This window comes from Gopherus evgoodei, chromosome 4 (genome assembly GCF_007399415.2).
Source record: "Gopherus evgoodei ecotype Sinaloan lineage chromosome 4, rGopEvg1_v1.p, whole genome shotgun sequence".
Lineage (NCBI taxonomy): Eukaryota > Metazoa > Chordata > Testudines > Testudinidae > Gopherus > Gopherus evgoodei.
The window spans coordinates 7,916,438-7,934,215 of NC_044325.1; the positions used below are offsets into that span (position 1 = coordinate 7,916,438).

The following is a 17,778-nucleotide window of genomic DNA, read 5'->3' on the forward strand; positions in this document are numbered from 1 at the left end:
TTCCCTGTGTTTGCAGCCACACTCAGCGATACAAACCACATCAACTTCATCTCATCAGGAGGCTGCTATTAGGCTTAAAAGCTTTAAACAGCAGATTTTAAAATTCAAATGTAAATATGCACTGGATGAGCCCAATTACTGCACGTGGTTTGCACAAGTTGGGTACTGCACACTCAAACAGCAGAGAGTGTTGCTTCCCACTGATTAATGCTGAACACAATAACAACTTTATTCTGCCCAGGACCTTTGTACAAGGCGCCTGTTAGCAGTGGGAGATCTGCTATGGATCAAGGATGGCGTACTATCTATTTTTGTAGACCAGCCTCAGGGATAATTAAAATGTAAATTTTCCCAATCCACAGACTGAGTTTAATTCCCGAGTTAAAGATAAAATCTTCCCAGAAACCAGTTATTCTAGATGTCTTTGTCCTCTGATCAAAGGATTTTCATGATTAGGAGGATCTTCTTGGAAGCAATTTTCTCTGATCTTTTAAAAAGGCAAAAAATATTTTTGCTACGTTTTGTTCAAATTTTAATCTCGGTAAATCAATGATATTCACGCTTTTCTTATTTAAAGCAAAAATTGAATTTATTGAACTGATGGGATTTACAGGAAATGTATTTTCTTATTTGCAACAATATTTATTGCACTAAAAGAAGGAGCCATAAACAACAAATCAACCAAAGTATGATCCTGGAAGGGGTAGCTGTGCAGGTTAAAAACTTCATGTGTAAAGAAAACCTCATTACAAGACAACACTTTTGCAAAAAATGCATCCCTGATTTTATCATGGAGATTTATGGCTGATAAGTCAGTTAGATAATTCTATTGCTTTCCAACTGCAGTTAGCTCAACATGTATGTGGAGCAGCTTGCAGGTCTTAGGGTACGTCCACACTGGAAATGCTCCAGCAACACAGCTGCCGTGGCACTGCTGTAGCACAGACACTTCTACAGCAATGGAGGGGATTCTCCCATCGATGTAGGTAATCCACCCCCCAGCGATGCAGTAGCTAGATTGAGGGAGGAATGCTTTTGTTGACCTAGTGCTGTCTACACCGGGGGTTAGGTCAGCTTAACTATGTGTCTCAGGGGTATGAATTTTTCAAACCTGGGCAACGCAGCTAGGTTGACCTATATTTGAACTGCTGACCAGCCTTTAGTCTTGAAGAGGCTGCAGGTATCTTGCCCCATGACAAAGTTCTGTGCAGACTGCTGGCAAATCTAAAGTGAGACGATGCATATAACAGTAAAAAATACAAGGCACCTCATACTTCATCAATGAAGCATTTTGTTCTGATTGAAAAAATAATCTATGCATCTGCACTATTTAGTAATATTACTGAGTGTTACTGTAAAGTAACAGTGTCAGTGTTTCTGTACATTAAAGCAGTAAACATCTTAGCTTAGATGTTGCACAAAGAACAGCCTCTCCCCAGAGACACACCGGGCATCTGAAGGGAAATAAACTTATTCATTTAGATTTTAACAAGATTGTTTTGCATCCAGGACATTACTTATAATTGCATTTATCACCATGTTAAAATATATAGACAGCTTCTTAATACAGCTGTCTGCTAAAAGGAGATACCAGTATCAAGTGTTTTTTCCTCCATACTGGTTCTCAGAATAATAAACTAACTTTTTTGTACAGAAAAAGAATAACAAACATGTTTTTCATTCTATAAACAATACCTTATATATGTAGAAAAACATTCAAGAGGATAATTAATGACAAAGGTGCAACATCAACACAAATAAGCTGCCTTTTAAACCAAAGCACTTGTTCATGGTTTAAAAAAAATAAAAATCTTTTAAAGCTCTTAGTGTCCTTATGAAATTCCATTTAAAAAAAAAACTTAGCTTAAAAATTCTTGCCGTGTTGTTGTGCATACCACTTCTGCCTTAGCTTGCGATTCTCCAGCTCCGTGAGAAGGGCTTGCCTGTATGCTTCATACAGTTTAACAATTCGTTCCAGTTCTTTCATGAAGAGCAGCTTCAACATTCCCTGGTATGTATCTAGATCAGCTAGTTGGAAGAGTTCCCACTTCAGAATGTGATCATATCTGTTTTGAGATATATATGTATGAGATGTGTATTTACATGCCATTATAAGAAAACATGTACATAAGACATTATGCATATCATTTTGTAATTGTGAATCCACTAAAGACATTTTTAGTAGTTGATACTGATGAACCTATTTCTGATAGCCGCATACTTCCACAATTAAAATTAGTTTGGTTAATCTCTACAGTAATTTGTTTCTTAAAGGAAGAGGTATCCCACAAAGTTACACACAGGAATCACTCAACCATACTGTCGATATATATTAATGTAAAAATACCAAACCATTTTGTAAGAACAAATATAAAATTATTTAAGACACTAGCAAACAACTGCTATTAACCAAAAGGTAGTGAATACATTCTGGAGGCATTAAAAAAAAATTTAATAAAACCCCACAAGAAATCCCCCTAAGTAAGAGTATGGTTTGAATTTTGTGTACAAACTGTGGGGAGCTTGGGAGGTCAACAGAGTAACTTGAAAGAATAATCAAGTCTGTCAGCTGATTAACCCAGTCCTCCCAAATGCCTGCCTCCTAGATAGCTGAATTCCACAGGCTTTGCAATGTCCCTTCTCCACTCACAGTATCAGTCTGCTCCTAAAGTGTCCTCGCCCTAACTATTATAGCTGGTGAAGAATGATATTGTACAGCACTTGGCTAATCCAGAGCTCTACTGTACCTGTTACACTTACAGTACAGACAACAGAGTTCAAAAAGCGAGCCCTCTGTTTTGTAATGGAAGGCCTTTAGAGTGCTCTCCTGTTGGAACGTTCGACCTATAGCTCAGTTTCACATTTCCACATAATCAAGCAAATGAAGCAAAATGAAGGTTGCCCAAATGTATCCTTAAAGCAAGTCAGCACTATTGATCACTGAACTGTTTTATTGTCCGTTTATTAGAATGGTTACAATTGCATAAATGAACAAGGCAAAATATGGCAGCATGGGTAAACTAATGAGACCTTCTGGGTTTTGCAGGACTGCATAGTACATGCCTTTATTGTCTGAGCTAACCTGCATTGTATCAACCAGTACAGTCCAAGTCCACTACTTAGCTGCAATTATTGTTGAATATTTCCCTATTTAGTTTTCCTTCCTTCTGTTACTACTCCTCATGCTACGATCTTCTGATATGTCAAATCTTCCTCCCTTCATTTATATCCTTATCATGAAAGTATGTACAGATAATTGTACTGTAGGGGGTGGGAGATTGCCCAGTGACAAACAGGTTAGGAATAACTGCCGGGAAAGCTAAAACGTCATCTATAGAAAAACAGGGAAGCATGCAAAACAAAAGAAAGTGTTGGGGGGGGGGGGAAAGAACCCCCTAAGGCTGTCGATTAATCAGTTAACTCATGCGATTTAACTTGAAAAAAATTAATCACGATTAATGGCAGTTTTAATTGCATGTTAAACAATAGAATACCAATTGAAATGTATTAAATATTTTGGATGTTTGTCTACATTTTCAAATATATTAATTTAAATTAAAATACAGAATACAAAGTGTACAGTGCTTACTTTACATGAACTTTTATTACAAATACTTGCATTGTAAAAATGATAGAAGAAATAGTATTTTTTCAGTTCACTTCATACAAATACTGTAGTGCAATCTCTTTATCATGTTAGTGCAACTTACAAATGTAGATTTTTTTTGTTATGTAACTGCACTCAAAAACAAAACAATGTGAAACTTAAGAGCCTACAAGTCCACTCAGTCCTACTTTTTGTTCAGTCAATCGCTAAGACAAACAAGTGTTTACACATTTACGGAAGATAATACTGCTCGCTTCTCCATTACAGTGTCACCAGAAAGTGAGAACAGGTGTTCCCATGGCACTTTTGTAGCCAGAATTGCAAGGTATTTACATGCCAGATACACTAAACATTGGTATGCCCCTTCATGCCTCGGCCACCATTCCAGAGGACATGCTTCCATGCTGATGATGCTCATTAAATAAAAAGGCACTAAATAAATTTGTGAATAACTCTTTGGGGGAGAACTGTATGTCTCCAGCTCTCTTTTACCAGCATTTCTGCCACATATTAGATCTCAGATGCTGATTCAGCACGTTTGTTTTAAGAACACTTTCTTAGCAGCTTTCAATGTGAGATTTCTATGGATAGCTACAGGACTGGACCCAAGGTTTAAGAATCTGAAGTGCCTTCCAAAATCTGAGAGGGATGAGACGTGGAGCATGCTTTCAGGTCTTAAAAGAGCAACACTCCAATGCAGAAACTACAGAACCTGAACCAGCAAAAAAGAAAATCAACCTTCTGCTGCTGGCATCTGACTCAGACAATGAAAATGTGTCAGTTTGCACTGCTTTGGATTGTTATTGAGTGGAACCCATCATCAGCATGGACGCACGTCCCCTGGAATGGTGGCTGAAGCATGAAAGGACATATGAATCTTTAGCACATCTGGCATGTAAATATCTTGTGACACTGCCTACAATAGTGCTATGCGAATGCCTGGTCTCACTTTCAGGTGCCATTGCGAACAAGAAGTGGGTAGCAGCTTCTCCTGCAAATGTAAACAAACTTGTTTGTCTGAGCGCTTGGCCAAACAAGAAATAGGATTGAGTGGATTTATAGAGTCTAAAGTTTTACAGTGTTTTGTTTCTGAATGCAGTTATGCTTTGCACGTAATTCTACATTTGTAAGTTCAACTACTGTACTTGTATCAGGTGAACTGAAAAATACTATTTCTTCTGTTTTTTACAGTGCAAATATTTGTAATAAAAATAAATATAAATTAAGCACTGTACACGTTGTATTCTGTGTGTAATTGAAATCAATATATTTGAAAATTTAGAAAACATCCAAAAATAAACAAATGGTACTCTTATTGTTTAACAGCACAATTAAACACGATTAATTTTTTTTTAATTGCTTCACAGTCCTAAAAAACCCAACTACCAGTCATAGCAGAGTGTCTCTGAAGTAGGGGACTCAAAATGAAAGGAAGCAAAGAAGGGGTTGTTGTGTTGGCAATGTTTTCCTTGATGTGGGAACAAGATAAGGAATAAAAGCAAGATGCATAAGGTGAAAGACTGTAAAACTACAGCAGATGTGTCATAAACAGATAAGTAAAAGTTAATAGAACAAAAGTGCTTCATATCCCTTTGCCTGGAAAGGGTTAACAAGAACAGTGAGCCTGGCTGTCACCTGACCAGAGGACCAATCAGAGGACAGGATACTTTCAAATCTTGAGGGAGGGAAGTTTTGTGTGTGCTGTTAGTTTTTTGGTGGTTGTTCACTTTGGGGGCTCAGAGGGACCAGAGGTGCAACCAGGTTTCTCTCCAATCTCCCTGATACAGGTTCTTATAGATTCAAAATAGTGAGTACTAGGTGCTAAGGCGAGTTAGGCTTATGTTTGTTTCCTTTATTTGCAAATGTGTATTTGGCTGGAAGGAGTTCAAATTTGTATTTTGCTGAAAGGATTTTAATTTGTACTTGTATACTTAGGCTGGGAGGGTGTTCCCAGTGTCTATAGCTGAAAGACCCTGTACCTATTCCATCCTAAATTTACAAATAATTTTTACTGTTTTTTCTTTCTTTAATTAAAAGTTTCTTGTTTAAGAACCTGATTGTTTTTTTTTTCTGGTGTGAGACCCCAGGGGACAGGATCTGGATCCACCAGGGAATTGGTGGGGAGAAAGGAGGGAAGGGGAAGAGAAAGGTTATTTTCTCTCTGTGTTAGGATTACTTTCTCTCTCAGGGAGAGTCTGGGAGGGGGAGAGAGAAGGAGGGGAGAAGGTGCATTTTCCTCTCTGTTTTAAGATTCAAGGAGTTTGAATCACAGTGATCTTCCAGGGTAACCCAGGGAGGGGAAGCCTGGGAGAGGCAACGGTGAGGGAAAGGGTTTACTTTCCTTGTGTTAAGATCCAGAGGGTGTCATAAACAGATAGCTAAGGGTTAATGTCTCTTTCACCTGAAGCACCTGACCAGAGGACCAATCAGGAAACCGGATTTTTTCAACTCTGGGTGGAGGGAATTTTGTGTCTGAGGTCTTTGTTTTTCTGTCTGCCTGTTTTCTCTGAGCTTTGGAGAAGTAGTTTCTGCTTTCTAATCTTCTGTTTCTAAGTGTAAGGACAAAGAGATCAGATAGTAAGTTATATGGTTTCTTTTCTTTGGTATTTGCATGAATATAAGTGCTGGAGTGCTTTGATTTGTATTCTTTTTGAATAAGGCTGTTTATTCATATTTCTTTTAAGCAATTAACCCTGCATTTTGTCACCTTAATACAGAGAGACTATTTGTATGTATTTTTCTTTCTTTTTTATATAAAGCTTTCTTTTTAAAACCTGTTAAAGTTTTCTTTACTAGGAAATTTCAGGGAAATTGAGTCTGTACTCACCAGGGAATCGGTGGGAGGAAGAAATCAGGGGGAGATCTGTGTGTGTTGGATTTGCTAGCCTGATTTTGCATTCCCTCTGGGTGAAGAGGAAAGTGCTTTTGTTTCCAGGGCTGGGAACGGAGAGGGGGAGTCACTCTGTTTGGATTCACAGAGCTTGTGTCTGTGTATCTCTCCAGGAGCACCTGGAGGGGGGAAGGGAAAAAGGATTATTTCCCTTTGTTGTGAGACTCAAGGGATTTGGGTCTTGGGGTCCCCAGGGAAGGTTTTTCAGGGGGACCAGAGTGCCCCAAAACACTCTAATTTTTTGGGTGGTGGCAGCAAGTACCAGGTCCAAGCTGGTAACTAAGCTTGGAGGTTTTCATGCTAACCCCCATATTTTGGACGCTAAGGTCCAAATCTGGGACTAAGGTTTGACAGAGGGTCTGGGTCTTGGGGGTCCCCGGGCAAGGTTTTGGGGGGACCAGAGTGTACCAGGCACTGGAATTCCTGGTTGGTGGCAGCGCTACAGGTCCTAAGCTGGTAATCAAGCTTAGAGAAATTCATGCTGGTACCCCATCTCTTGGACGCTAAGGTTCAGAGTGGGGATTATACCATGACAAGATGCAATAAAACACCCAAAAGACTAGAGCTCAACAGCCTTGGTTAAAGGTCAGATTTGTCACCCAGCAAGACTGAGGGTGAGGCATATTATGATAAAACCCTCATGCGAGGTGGAGAGGCTGGAAAGAGAAGCATATAGTGGAGTGGTTTTTGAATGTCACTGGCTACTAAGAATGAATACCCGAAGTTCACTATTTAGTAGGTTTTTAGCTGATTACATTTACAAAGCTCATTCTCTATCACGTATAGGTAGTCACTTCCATTACAAAGCAGCATATCGCTAGATAAAGATGTCAAGGCTCAGTTACAGACAGTGCTTCTAAGTTTTTCCTTTGTATAAAGCAATTCTGTTTTACTGTTTAAAGATCATGATTTTCATTGCTTTTTGGGAATACATGAACATCTAACTTTCCTGTGATCATCACAGACTCTCATAGGCTTTTTAGTATATTCCAAGCTGCTGACATTAGGTACATTCAAACCCCCTATAATCTAGCATATGTATTCACTCCTCCCACCTTTCACTAACCCAGCTGAATTTAATGGAAGTCTCCTGAATGTTTCATTTCATGTAAATACCGCCCGTCTAGTCTTGTGACGAATCAAGACGAGACCAGTTCTCCTGCAAATCATTTTCCAGGCTCAGAACTAGCATTGTTTAGTCCTGGAAGGGAACTGGAAAACTAGTCCAGAGTCCAGTTTTACTTTCTCGTTCAATGTGTGGCCCTAGGCTCTATTCACCACACACTATTCAAACCCTGCTCTCAATACAGAATGACTCATTTCCTCCTCACTGCTTCTATGGCTCATCACTTTCGTATGTGAAGGCTTCACAGAGGTGAATTTATTTTCACAACGCCCTTGTGCAATGAGGAGGATCCTCACTTTACAGATGAGGAACTGAGGCAAAGAGCGAGATCAAGCTCAAGTGTCTACTAAGTTTGGGTGTCTGATCTGAAATGCCTAAGACCCCATTTTCCTGAGCACACAGCATTATACATAGCTTTGTATGTTCAAAGCACAGCTCTCACTGACATCAGCTGCTGCTTTGAGTGCTCAGCACACCTACAAATCAAGACCCTGGGTTCTCGAGCTGGGCATCCAGAGAATGAGGAACCCACAATTAGTGACCACCTATGAAAAGTTTGGTTTAAGTGACCTGACCAGCATCATGGAGGAATTCTGTAGCAAACGCAGGGACAAAATTCTCCAACTGCCTTAACCATAAGCCCATATTTCTCTTCCCGCAATCCCCTGCCTTTTTCACTCCACACCTTTCAACTTCTGAAACAGATAAGGCTGGGGTCCTACAGACACCCACCTCTTTCATTACACAACCCTAATTCATCCACAGTACATTGGTCCATCCGCTGCATTGAATAAGACAGGGTCCTGTGGAAAAAAGTACATGATCATGTAATAAAAGACTACCCTAATGCACACACACAAAAGGGGTAAATTAGGTTGCACAGGCAACCTTAATCTAGCATTTCCTGACTTTACAGTGCTTGAATTGCAATGCTAATGTTTTCAGTGTCATTTTTTGTATGTAATTTATAGGTTAAAAAAACGATTGGCATCATATTGACACCCACATGCCAACTCTGCCAGTGGGAGGTTTCAGATAGTTGCTGACAGCAGAGGACTGATGAGACTCAGGAATTGTGGTTTCCATTCCAGGCTCTGGAGGGCAGTGCATTCTAGGTGTCACCGATCCTTCTGCCTGTTCCACCCCAAGCCTGACTCCTTCTACCCTTGTCCTCTCCAACCTATCCCTGTCCTAATCCTCCCTCCTGCCTCCTTACTCACTCATAGCTTCTTGTCCCAGACTCCTTATCCAACTCCCCCCCTCAGGGTATGTCCCATTGCAATTAAAAAGCGGCAGCTGACTCAGGCTTTCAGCGCTTGGGTTAAGAGACTGTTTAATTGTGGTGCAGACATCTGGGCTCAGGTTGGAGCCCAGGCTCCAGGATCCTGCGAGGGGGGGGAAGGTCCCAGAGATCAGGTGCAGCATTATCCTGAATGGTTACTCCACAATTAAACAGTCCTTTAGCCCAAGCCCACATCACCCAGTGTGGGCCAGCTGCGGGTTTCCAATTGCTGTACAGACATACTCTCAAAGGCCTTCCTCCACCTCCACAACCTTGGCTCCCAGTTTCAGAACACCTCCAGAGGTTCCTTATCCCAGTCCCCCATCCAGGCCCCACAGACTCCTGCCCAGCCAGTCCCTGTTCCCACCCACTTTTGGCCCCAAGGCTCTTCGTCCCAGCCTCCCTTCCACATTCTTCATCCTAATGTAGTTCCTCCACCCCTGGCAAAGGTCTTGCTCTTGTCCCATCTGCATTCGATTCAGGTAGCTTCCACCACTGCACTGTCTGGGTGCTAACAGAGGAAGCATTGAGAACTCATGAGAAAGATTCTCCCAGATCTCTGTTTGGGGTTTGGCGCCAAGAAAAACCCGTGGCGCAGAGTCTCAGAACCTGAGTCAATTGACTTGGGCTATGGGACTACAAATAGAAGTGTGGATGTTCAGGTTTGGGCTGAGACCCAGGGAGGGTCAGAGAGCCTGAGCTCCAGCCCGAACCCGAACATGTACACTACAATCTGTAGCCCCGCAGCCCAAGCCCCACAAGTGCGAGTCAATTGACCCAGGCTCGGAGACTCAGCACCTTGGGCTGTTTTATCTTTGCAGTGAGGTGGCCTGCTGCAGCCTGAAGCAATACATGCAGGGAATCCTGCTCAGACCCTCAGTGCAGATGGAATCCATGGAGAATTCAGCTGCCAAACTCTAGGAAGTGTCTATGGAGCATGCGCAAATTTCAGTTATTCAAAGGCTTATAACGTGGCCAGATTTAAGCATGTTTTCACTGGAACAGGAAAAGGCACATCACTGACAACAAGGCCAACCACCCCCAGCAAAGTTTCAAGTCCCTCCTCCAAAGCATGAAATTAACAGAACTCAGCGAAATGGCTGTGCGAAGAATGTGGGATATTTGTATTATTTTTATGAAGATTACATGTACATCTGTTTGATTGTCATGGCATAGTCTGCCATACGGGTGACAAGGCGGTTAATTCTTGCAGGGGTTATTCGCATGACCCAACAAAGGAGTACAATGGCTTCAGATAACCAGCCATCTCCCAATACTTACAAGACAATGACTAGACTGGACTATTCTCTTTGATGGTCTATCTCCACTCTGAGGCTTTTAGCAACATGGCTTTGCCGCTACAGCTGTGCCACTAAAAAGCGCGCAGTGCAGCTGCTGTTTGTTGGCAGGACAGAGCTCTCCCGCCAACAAAACACTTCCATCCCCTACGAACGGCAGCGGCTGTGTTGGCAGGAGAGCGCTCCTGCTGACAAAGTGCTTTTCACACCGGCGCTGTTCATTGGTAAAATTTGCCGCATTTGGGGTTTGCGGTTTTTTTTTTTTTTTTTTAACACCCCTGAACGACAAACGTTTTGCTGATGATGTGCAAGTGTAAACAAACCCTCAGGGTCAGACAAGTCTGGCAAGAGGAGGGGGCGCCAGTCTGTGGACACAGAACAAAAGGGCCGGCCTGGATTAAAAAAAAAAAAGAAAAAAAAGACCAAAAAAAAAAAAAGACACACACATAAGCAGTGTCTATAGAGAAGCAGATGGAACCTGGGTCTCCAGAAGCAAGGCTGCCTGGGCTGATTTGTGCTTGGAGGGAAATGCTAAGCTTAAGGTAAGTAATGTGTGTATAGTATCAGAGGGGTAGCTGTGTTAGTCTGGATCTGTAAAAGCAGCAAAGAATCCTGTGGCACCTTATAGACTAACAGACGTTTTGGAACATGAGCTTTCTTGGGTGAATACCCACTTCGTCGGATGTGTGTATAGGTGTTTTATTGGTTTAACCTATTTCTCTCCTATGCATAAACAAACATGACTTTGTTTTGAAGGAGCTGTTCTGAGGCACTGTATTTACCTAGTGTATTTTATTCCCAAAAGGGAGTCTCTTGCAGGTGCTGGGAAAACAAGGTTGGAAAACATGGGTGTTGTAGCCCAGAGACAAGGTTTTCATCCTGAGAGCAGTGATGGTGCAGAGCCTGTCACTGGAGAGAGGTCAAGGGTGAAGCTAGCCCTGTAACCGGGACAGGTTGCACAATTTTTTTTGTAAACGAAGTATTTTTCTGTACTCCCACTCCCAGAATTGTGTGTAATCTGGTTTGAGTCTTGTTTTCTAATTGTAGTGTAGTACTTTATATTATACTGGCTTGTATTTTACACAGCCTATTAGCACAATTACTGGTGATATTAGAATGTCTAATCTTCCTTGTCCAGCAACCACAAAACTCATTTAATTTTGTATTCTCTCAAGTGTAAATGTGCACCTACTTGCTATAGCTATCGGTAAAACAAAAACGAATAAAATAAGATCATCATCTAGGTATGAATAAACTAGATGAGGAAATGGATGCATATATAGAGTGGAAGTAATACAGTGTCTACTTTAAGATGCTGCAAGCCAGGAGACCAGGAAGAAGAAAGGATATCATAGTAAACTGCCACCTGCAATTATAAATAAAAACATTAATAATTTAATAATTATTAAAAAGGGCAGATGGCCAGAAGGGCTCCATGTGCACTGCAAAGTGGGAGGACTCAGGGGTGCAGCTGGCATCCAAAGAAAACTAGTTTGAAATATAAAGGGTTTAAGCTCAGATCCGGACTTTTCATTACGTTTAATCTTATTCCATGACTTGACACATTTCCATTGCCAAACCCATTATTTTCCAAAGCAAAGCACAATGAGAAAACCAGCTCTAGTTATTAACCACTGATCAGGGGCATTTATTTTTTGGAAAGAGTTATTGGATCCCTGGGGTATGACAGGGCTCCTAAGTACGGAGGTAAACAAACAACAACAAAGCAAGTTATCCACTTCCAGAGCTTTATGTGCTGATGCCAAACAAGTCAGCATTTTTATTTATTATTATTGTATTTTTTACAGGCCTGGTTACAACCGAGTCAGTGCTAATTACAGACAAGGCAACGCTCCCCTTTTCTCTCTCTGGTGAACTGTGCGAAGGTGGAGCAGGGTCTCCGATTCATGTTCCCTCACCCAGTGTTTTCACACACTTATCAATGAACAACATTCAGGATTAGCAGCAGGCAGATAAATTCGGCTCTCAGTGGGGGAACACTCCTTCCTATTTACTTGGCAACAGTAGGGAACAAAGCTGCATGTAACATATACAGCGAAGCTGTGTCCAGAGGTGTTCTGTCACTTCATAGTTTTTATTTTATTTTTTAAAGTGGGATCGTGGGTGGCTATAATTGTGTATCTTCTGGCAGCCTGCCAGAAATGAATCAGCAAGTTAGGGCTGCTCACAGTTTTTTGTTGCTGTAGTTTCAAATGTCAGCTCCCAACAGAAGTGCTGGGTAGAAGATCAGGTGTCTGATTAAAGAGTTATTGAGCCACCAATAAGAATGGGAATGAGAGTTTACTTGAAGTACACCCAGTCTTCCAGATAAAGAGCATCCAAACAATGCCTTCTATTTCTGGCTTTTTAAGCAATGGGTAAGAGGCTCGTAGGGCATCTGGCAACACTTCAAAGTCTACAGAAGCAATCTGAACAACAGTAATTTAACACCATCAGCTCCACTGCAGCTAGACTGGCTGATGTAATAAAGTACGTATGGAACTGTCCGAAAAAAATCTAAACGGTTGGCCAGGCCAAAAGGTGACTATATGCAAAGGATATCCTGCTCTGTCCTCTTAACTTCGGCTTTTTCATTCCCCATAACCACCATCATCAGTGTGTAATTTGTTTCTCTTGCACATTTTAATAGCCTTTAAATAAACTGAAGACAATCATATATCATAAAAGATTTTTCTCTTTAGGTGGATGAAAAATGTAATTCCAATGTCATTTGGTTCAGATGCTTGGAAGACACTTCCTACCCATTTAGGCTATTCTTTTTCATTTCAAGGATGATCCTTGTGAGATTCCACATGCTGAAAAAGATCCATACCTACTACATATAGCAAATACATTGAAATATATTTCTGGCCTTTAGTACGTGGCAGATTCTAGTTCACAACTCTCATGCATTTAGCAAGGCAAACTTCCTGAATTTCTTGGCAATACTTAATTTTAAACAAGAGGAGCTAACTTCCTGCTCAGTGATCCCTCACCTATATTAATTTGGGCAAAATTAAAAAAAAATTTGATATCTGCTTTATCAATGTTTAATTTGTTACATGATATTGTCACTGGAGACAAATGATATTGTGGGTGGCATATGGAATGAAAGTTTTGACCCCAATTTCTCATTGTTATTGCATTCACACTGGATTTATCATTCTAGATGATTAAGCTACTGTTAAACTGTGAAACTAAGACAGAGAAAGCAATTGCTCCAAGTCTCGGATTGTGAATTGCAGCTGGCATTGAAACTTAAAGTCCTGTTAAAGAAAAACTGTCAAGTAGTTTGCCAATTAAAATCTAGTAAATCATATTCTAGAGATTCTACATTATATTTTTAAAACTCTACCTCACTATCAAAAAATACCTCTATTGGTTTAGGGCTTGACAGAACAAACATACAGCTGTGTCTATACTTTCTCTCTCTCAGGGTTTGGCTACACTTGCAGCTGTACAGCGCTGGGAGTTAAAGTTGTCTTCGTATAACTGCGTAGGGAAAGCGCTGCAGTGTGGCCACATTTGCAGCATTTGCAGTGGTGTTGGGAGTGGTGCATTATGGGCAGCTATCCCAGAGTTCAAGTGGCTGCAACGTGCTTTTCAAAGGAAAGGGGTGGCGTGGCGCATGACAGGGAGTGTGGGGGAGAGAGAGTGGATTTTTGGAGCTGACACTGTGTCAGCTCCCTGCCTTGAAAGTTCCCATCTCTTCCCCCACCCCTCCCTCATTAACTGAAAGCAAATAGCCCTCTTTGTTTTTTTCCTCACAGACCTGATAAGCAGCTTCTCCGAAAGGGACCTCGTGCTGCTTCTCTCCTCAAGCAAACACTAGCTGTGGACATTCCAAAGGGATCCCCCTGCCCGCCTCTGCTCGAGCAAACAGGAGCTGTGTTTGTTTTTTAGATAAGCAGCTCCAGGAGCCCCCCCCTTCACAACAAAACAAAGAGTGTTATCTTTATTTAAAAGCATTATGGGAAGGTTCTGAAGGTCAGTTACAGCATAGTATGATTAATCACTGTTTACACTGGCACCCCAGAAGTGCAACAGCAGTGCTGTTCTCTTTATTCCTCTCATCGAGGTGGAGTACATGTAGCGCTGTATCCAGGGAGATACAGCGCTGTATGTGCCTTTCCAGTGTGGAAGGAGAGTAAGTTACAGCGCTGTAAAGCCACCACCAGCGCTGTAACTCTCAAGTGTGGCCAAGCCCTCAGTTTCTCTATCTGTAGCCTGGGGGATAATACACAATTATAAATACCTCTCTGAGGAAGAGGAGGATTCAATGATTGTGAAATACTCTGAATGTATAAAGTGCTTATTAATATTGCTACCAGATCTACTCTAAGATAGAAAAATGAAAAATTGACTGGTATTGTGTTTATATATAAATTCATTATTTCTTCTCAACTATGTGAATCACATTTTAATTCTTTGGACTAATTTAACTTGCTCTAAATTTGTCTCATCCCACAGGATTTACAAACATTCCCACGAATCTGAGATTTTCTATTCCCAGGTTTCCACAAGTGCACTGATAAGAACCCACCTAACACTGAAATAGTTTGAAAGCAGACATTGACTAGATACTCCAACATCTAATGAACAGAACACCGTTAATGACAGCAACTAAGAGTGCTCATTGGAAAAGACGGTTACTCACCTTTGTAACTGTTGTTCTTCGAGATGTGTTGCTCACATCCATTCCAGTTAAGTGTGCGCGCCGCGCGTGCACGTTCGTCGGAAACTTTTTACCCTAGCAACTCCAGTGGGCCGGCAGGTCGCCCCCTGGAGTGGCGCCGCCATGGCACCCAATATATATCCCTGCCGGCCCGCCCGCTCCTCAGTTCCTTCTTGCCGGCTACTCCGACAGTGGGGAAGGAGGGCGGGTGTGGAATGGATGTGAGCAACACATCTCGAAGAACAACAGTTACAAAGGTGAGTAACCGTCTTTTCTTCTTCGAGTGATTGCTCACATCCATTCCAGTTAGGTGACTCCCAAGCCATACCTAGGCGGCGGGGTCGGAGTGAGAAGTCGCGGCACAGAGCACTGCAGTTCCGAAGGCCGCATCCTCCCTCGACTGCTGGACCAGGGCGTAGTGGGAAGCAAAGGTGTGGACCGATGACCAGGTCGCTGCCCGACAGATTTCCTGGATGGGCACACGGGCGAGGAAAGCCAGCGACGACGCCTGCGCCCTGGTAGAATGCGCAGTCACACGGCCCGTAGGGACATGGGCCAAGTCATAACAGGTCCTGATACAGGACGTAACCCAAGAGGATACCCTCTGGGAGGAGATAGGAAGCCCTTTCATACGATCTGCTACCGCCACGAAAAGCTGGGGGGATTTTCGGAAGGGTTTGGTCCTCTCTATGTAGAACGCGAGAGCCCTATGGACATCCAGCGAGTGGAGCTGCTGCTCCCTGCCTGAGGAGTGAGGTTTTGGGAAAAAAAACGGAAGGAAAATCTCTTGGTTGACGTGGAAGGCTGAGACCACCTTGGGCAGAAAAGCAGGGTGTGGTCTCAGCTGCACCTTGTCTTTGTGGAAGACCGTATATGGGGGGTCTACCACAAGAGCTCGGAGTTCCGACACCCGTCTAGCTAAGGTGATAGCTACTAGAAAGGCAGTCTTCCAAGAGAGGTAGAGCAGGGAGCAAGTAGCTAACGGCTCAAAGGGGGGCCCCATGAGCCAGGACAACACCAGGTTAAGATCCCAGGTCGGAGCAGGGGGACGGACGTTAGGGAATAAACGTTCCAGCCCTTTAAGGAATCTCGACACCGTCGGGTGAGAAAAAACGGAGCGACCGTCCGCACCCGGGTGAAAGGTGGAGATAGCTGCTAGGTGGACTCGCAACGACGATAAGGCCAGACCTTGCCCTTTGAGGGACCAAACATAGTCTAAGATTTCGGTTACCGAAACTTCCATAGGGCGGAGATTTCTCTCTACGCACCAACAGGAGAAGCGTTTCCATTTCGCCGAATATGTGGCTCTTGTGGACGGTTTCCTGCTGCTCAAGAGCACCTCCTTCACAGGCGTGGAGCAGCGCAGCTCGGAACCAGTCAGCCACGCAGGAGCCACGCCGCTAGGTGCAGCGACTGCAGGTCTGGGTGACAGAGGGTCCCGTGGTCCTGGGTAATCAGGTCCGGATGAAGGGGCAGGGGAACTGGGTCGGCTACGGCCAAGTCCAGCAGCATGGTGTACCAGTGCTGCCTGGGCCATGCCGGGGCCACCATGATCACTAGAGCCCTGTCTCTGCGCACCTTCAGGAGGACCTTGTGGACCAGGGGGAACGGGGGAAACGCATAGTACAGGTGGGTCGACCACTGGATGAGGAAGGCATCCGCTATCGACCCCGGCTCCCTGCCCTGAAAGGAGCAGAACGCTTGGCACTTCCTGTTCCCCTTGGATGCGAAGAGGTCCACCCGGGGATAACCCCACCTCCGGAAAATGGAGAGAGCGACGTCCGGGCGAAGGGACCACTCGTGTGACAGGAAGGATCTGCTCAATCGATCCGCCAGCGTGTTCCGTACTCCAGGGAGGAAAGAAGCCCTGAGGTGAATGGAGTGGGCTACGCAAAAGTCCCAGAGTCGTATCGCCTCGAGGCACAGGGAGGAGGACCTGGTGCCGCCCTGCTTGTTGATATAGTACATGGTCGTTGTGTTGTCCGTGAACACGGCGACACAACGACCCTGAAGCTGATGACAGAACGCTTGACAAGCAAGGCGGACCGCTCTCAACTCCCGCACGTTGATGTGTAGCCCCACCTCCTCCTGAGACCACAGGCCCTGTGTCCGCAGGGTCCCTAGGTGGGCCCCCCAGCCTAGATCTGAGGCATCCGTTGTCAGGGATACCGAGGGCTGAGGGGGGTGGAAGGGAAGACCCGCACATAATACGGACTGGTCTAGCCACCAGCCGAGAGAATCTAAGACCTTCTGGGGGATTGTGACTAACATGTCTAACGGTTGCCTTGCCGGCCTGTAATGACTGATAAGCCACAACTGGAGAGGCCTCATGCGGAGCCGAGCGTAGTCGGTCACAAAGGTGCAAGCCGCCATGTGGCCCAACAGGGTTAGACATGTCCTCACTGACGTCAATGGGGCTGACCGCAAACGTTGAACGATCGCCACCATGGTCTGAAACCGTTGCAGAGGCAGCGAGGCCCTGCCCACAGTGGCGTCCAGGACGGCCCCGATAAATTCCACCTTCTGAGTGGGCCTCAGGGTGGACTTGTCTGTGTTTATCAAGAGGCCCAGACTTGCAAACATGCCGGTGATCACGCGGACATGGCTGTTGACTTGTTGTTCCGACGTGCCCCGAATCAACCAGTCGTCCAGATAAGGGAACACGTGGACACGGTTGCGCCGAAGATGCGCCACGACAACTGCCATGCATTTTGTAAACACCCTCGGGGCCGTGGACAGGCCAAATGGGAGGACTGCAAATTGATAATGAAGAGCCCCCACAACGAAGCGGCGGAAGCGTCTGTGGCGCGGCCAAATGGCAATGTGGAAATACGCGTCCTGCATGTCGAGGGCGGCGTACCAGTCTCCCGGATCCAGGGATGGAATAATGGTCCCCAGGG

At 43.9% G+C, this 17,778-nt stretch overlaps 1 protein-coding gene across 4 annotated transcripts in view; it reads right to left on the reverse strand.

Annotated features, from left to right (window-relative positions):
- Positions 1-547: 547 nt before the first annotated feature.
- SAV1 (salvador family WW domain containing protein 1) overlaps positions 548-17,778 on the reverse strand; it is a 46,921-nt gene continuing 29,690 nt past the window's right edge. For 2 of the 4 annotated variants that reach the window (XM_030562838.1, XM_030562837.1), the window contains exon 5: positions 548-2,066. In XM_030562838.1, the coding sequence (XP_030418698.1) occupies positions 1,865-2,066 (202 nt within the window). In that variant the 3' untranslated portion in view covers positions 548-1,864. The remainder of the gene's footprint in view (positions 2,067-17,778) is intronic. The other 2 variants (XM_030562836.1, XM_030562839.1) reach the window with 1 other exon arrangement.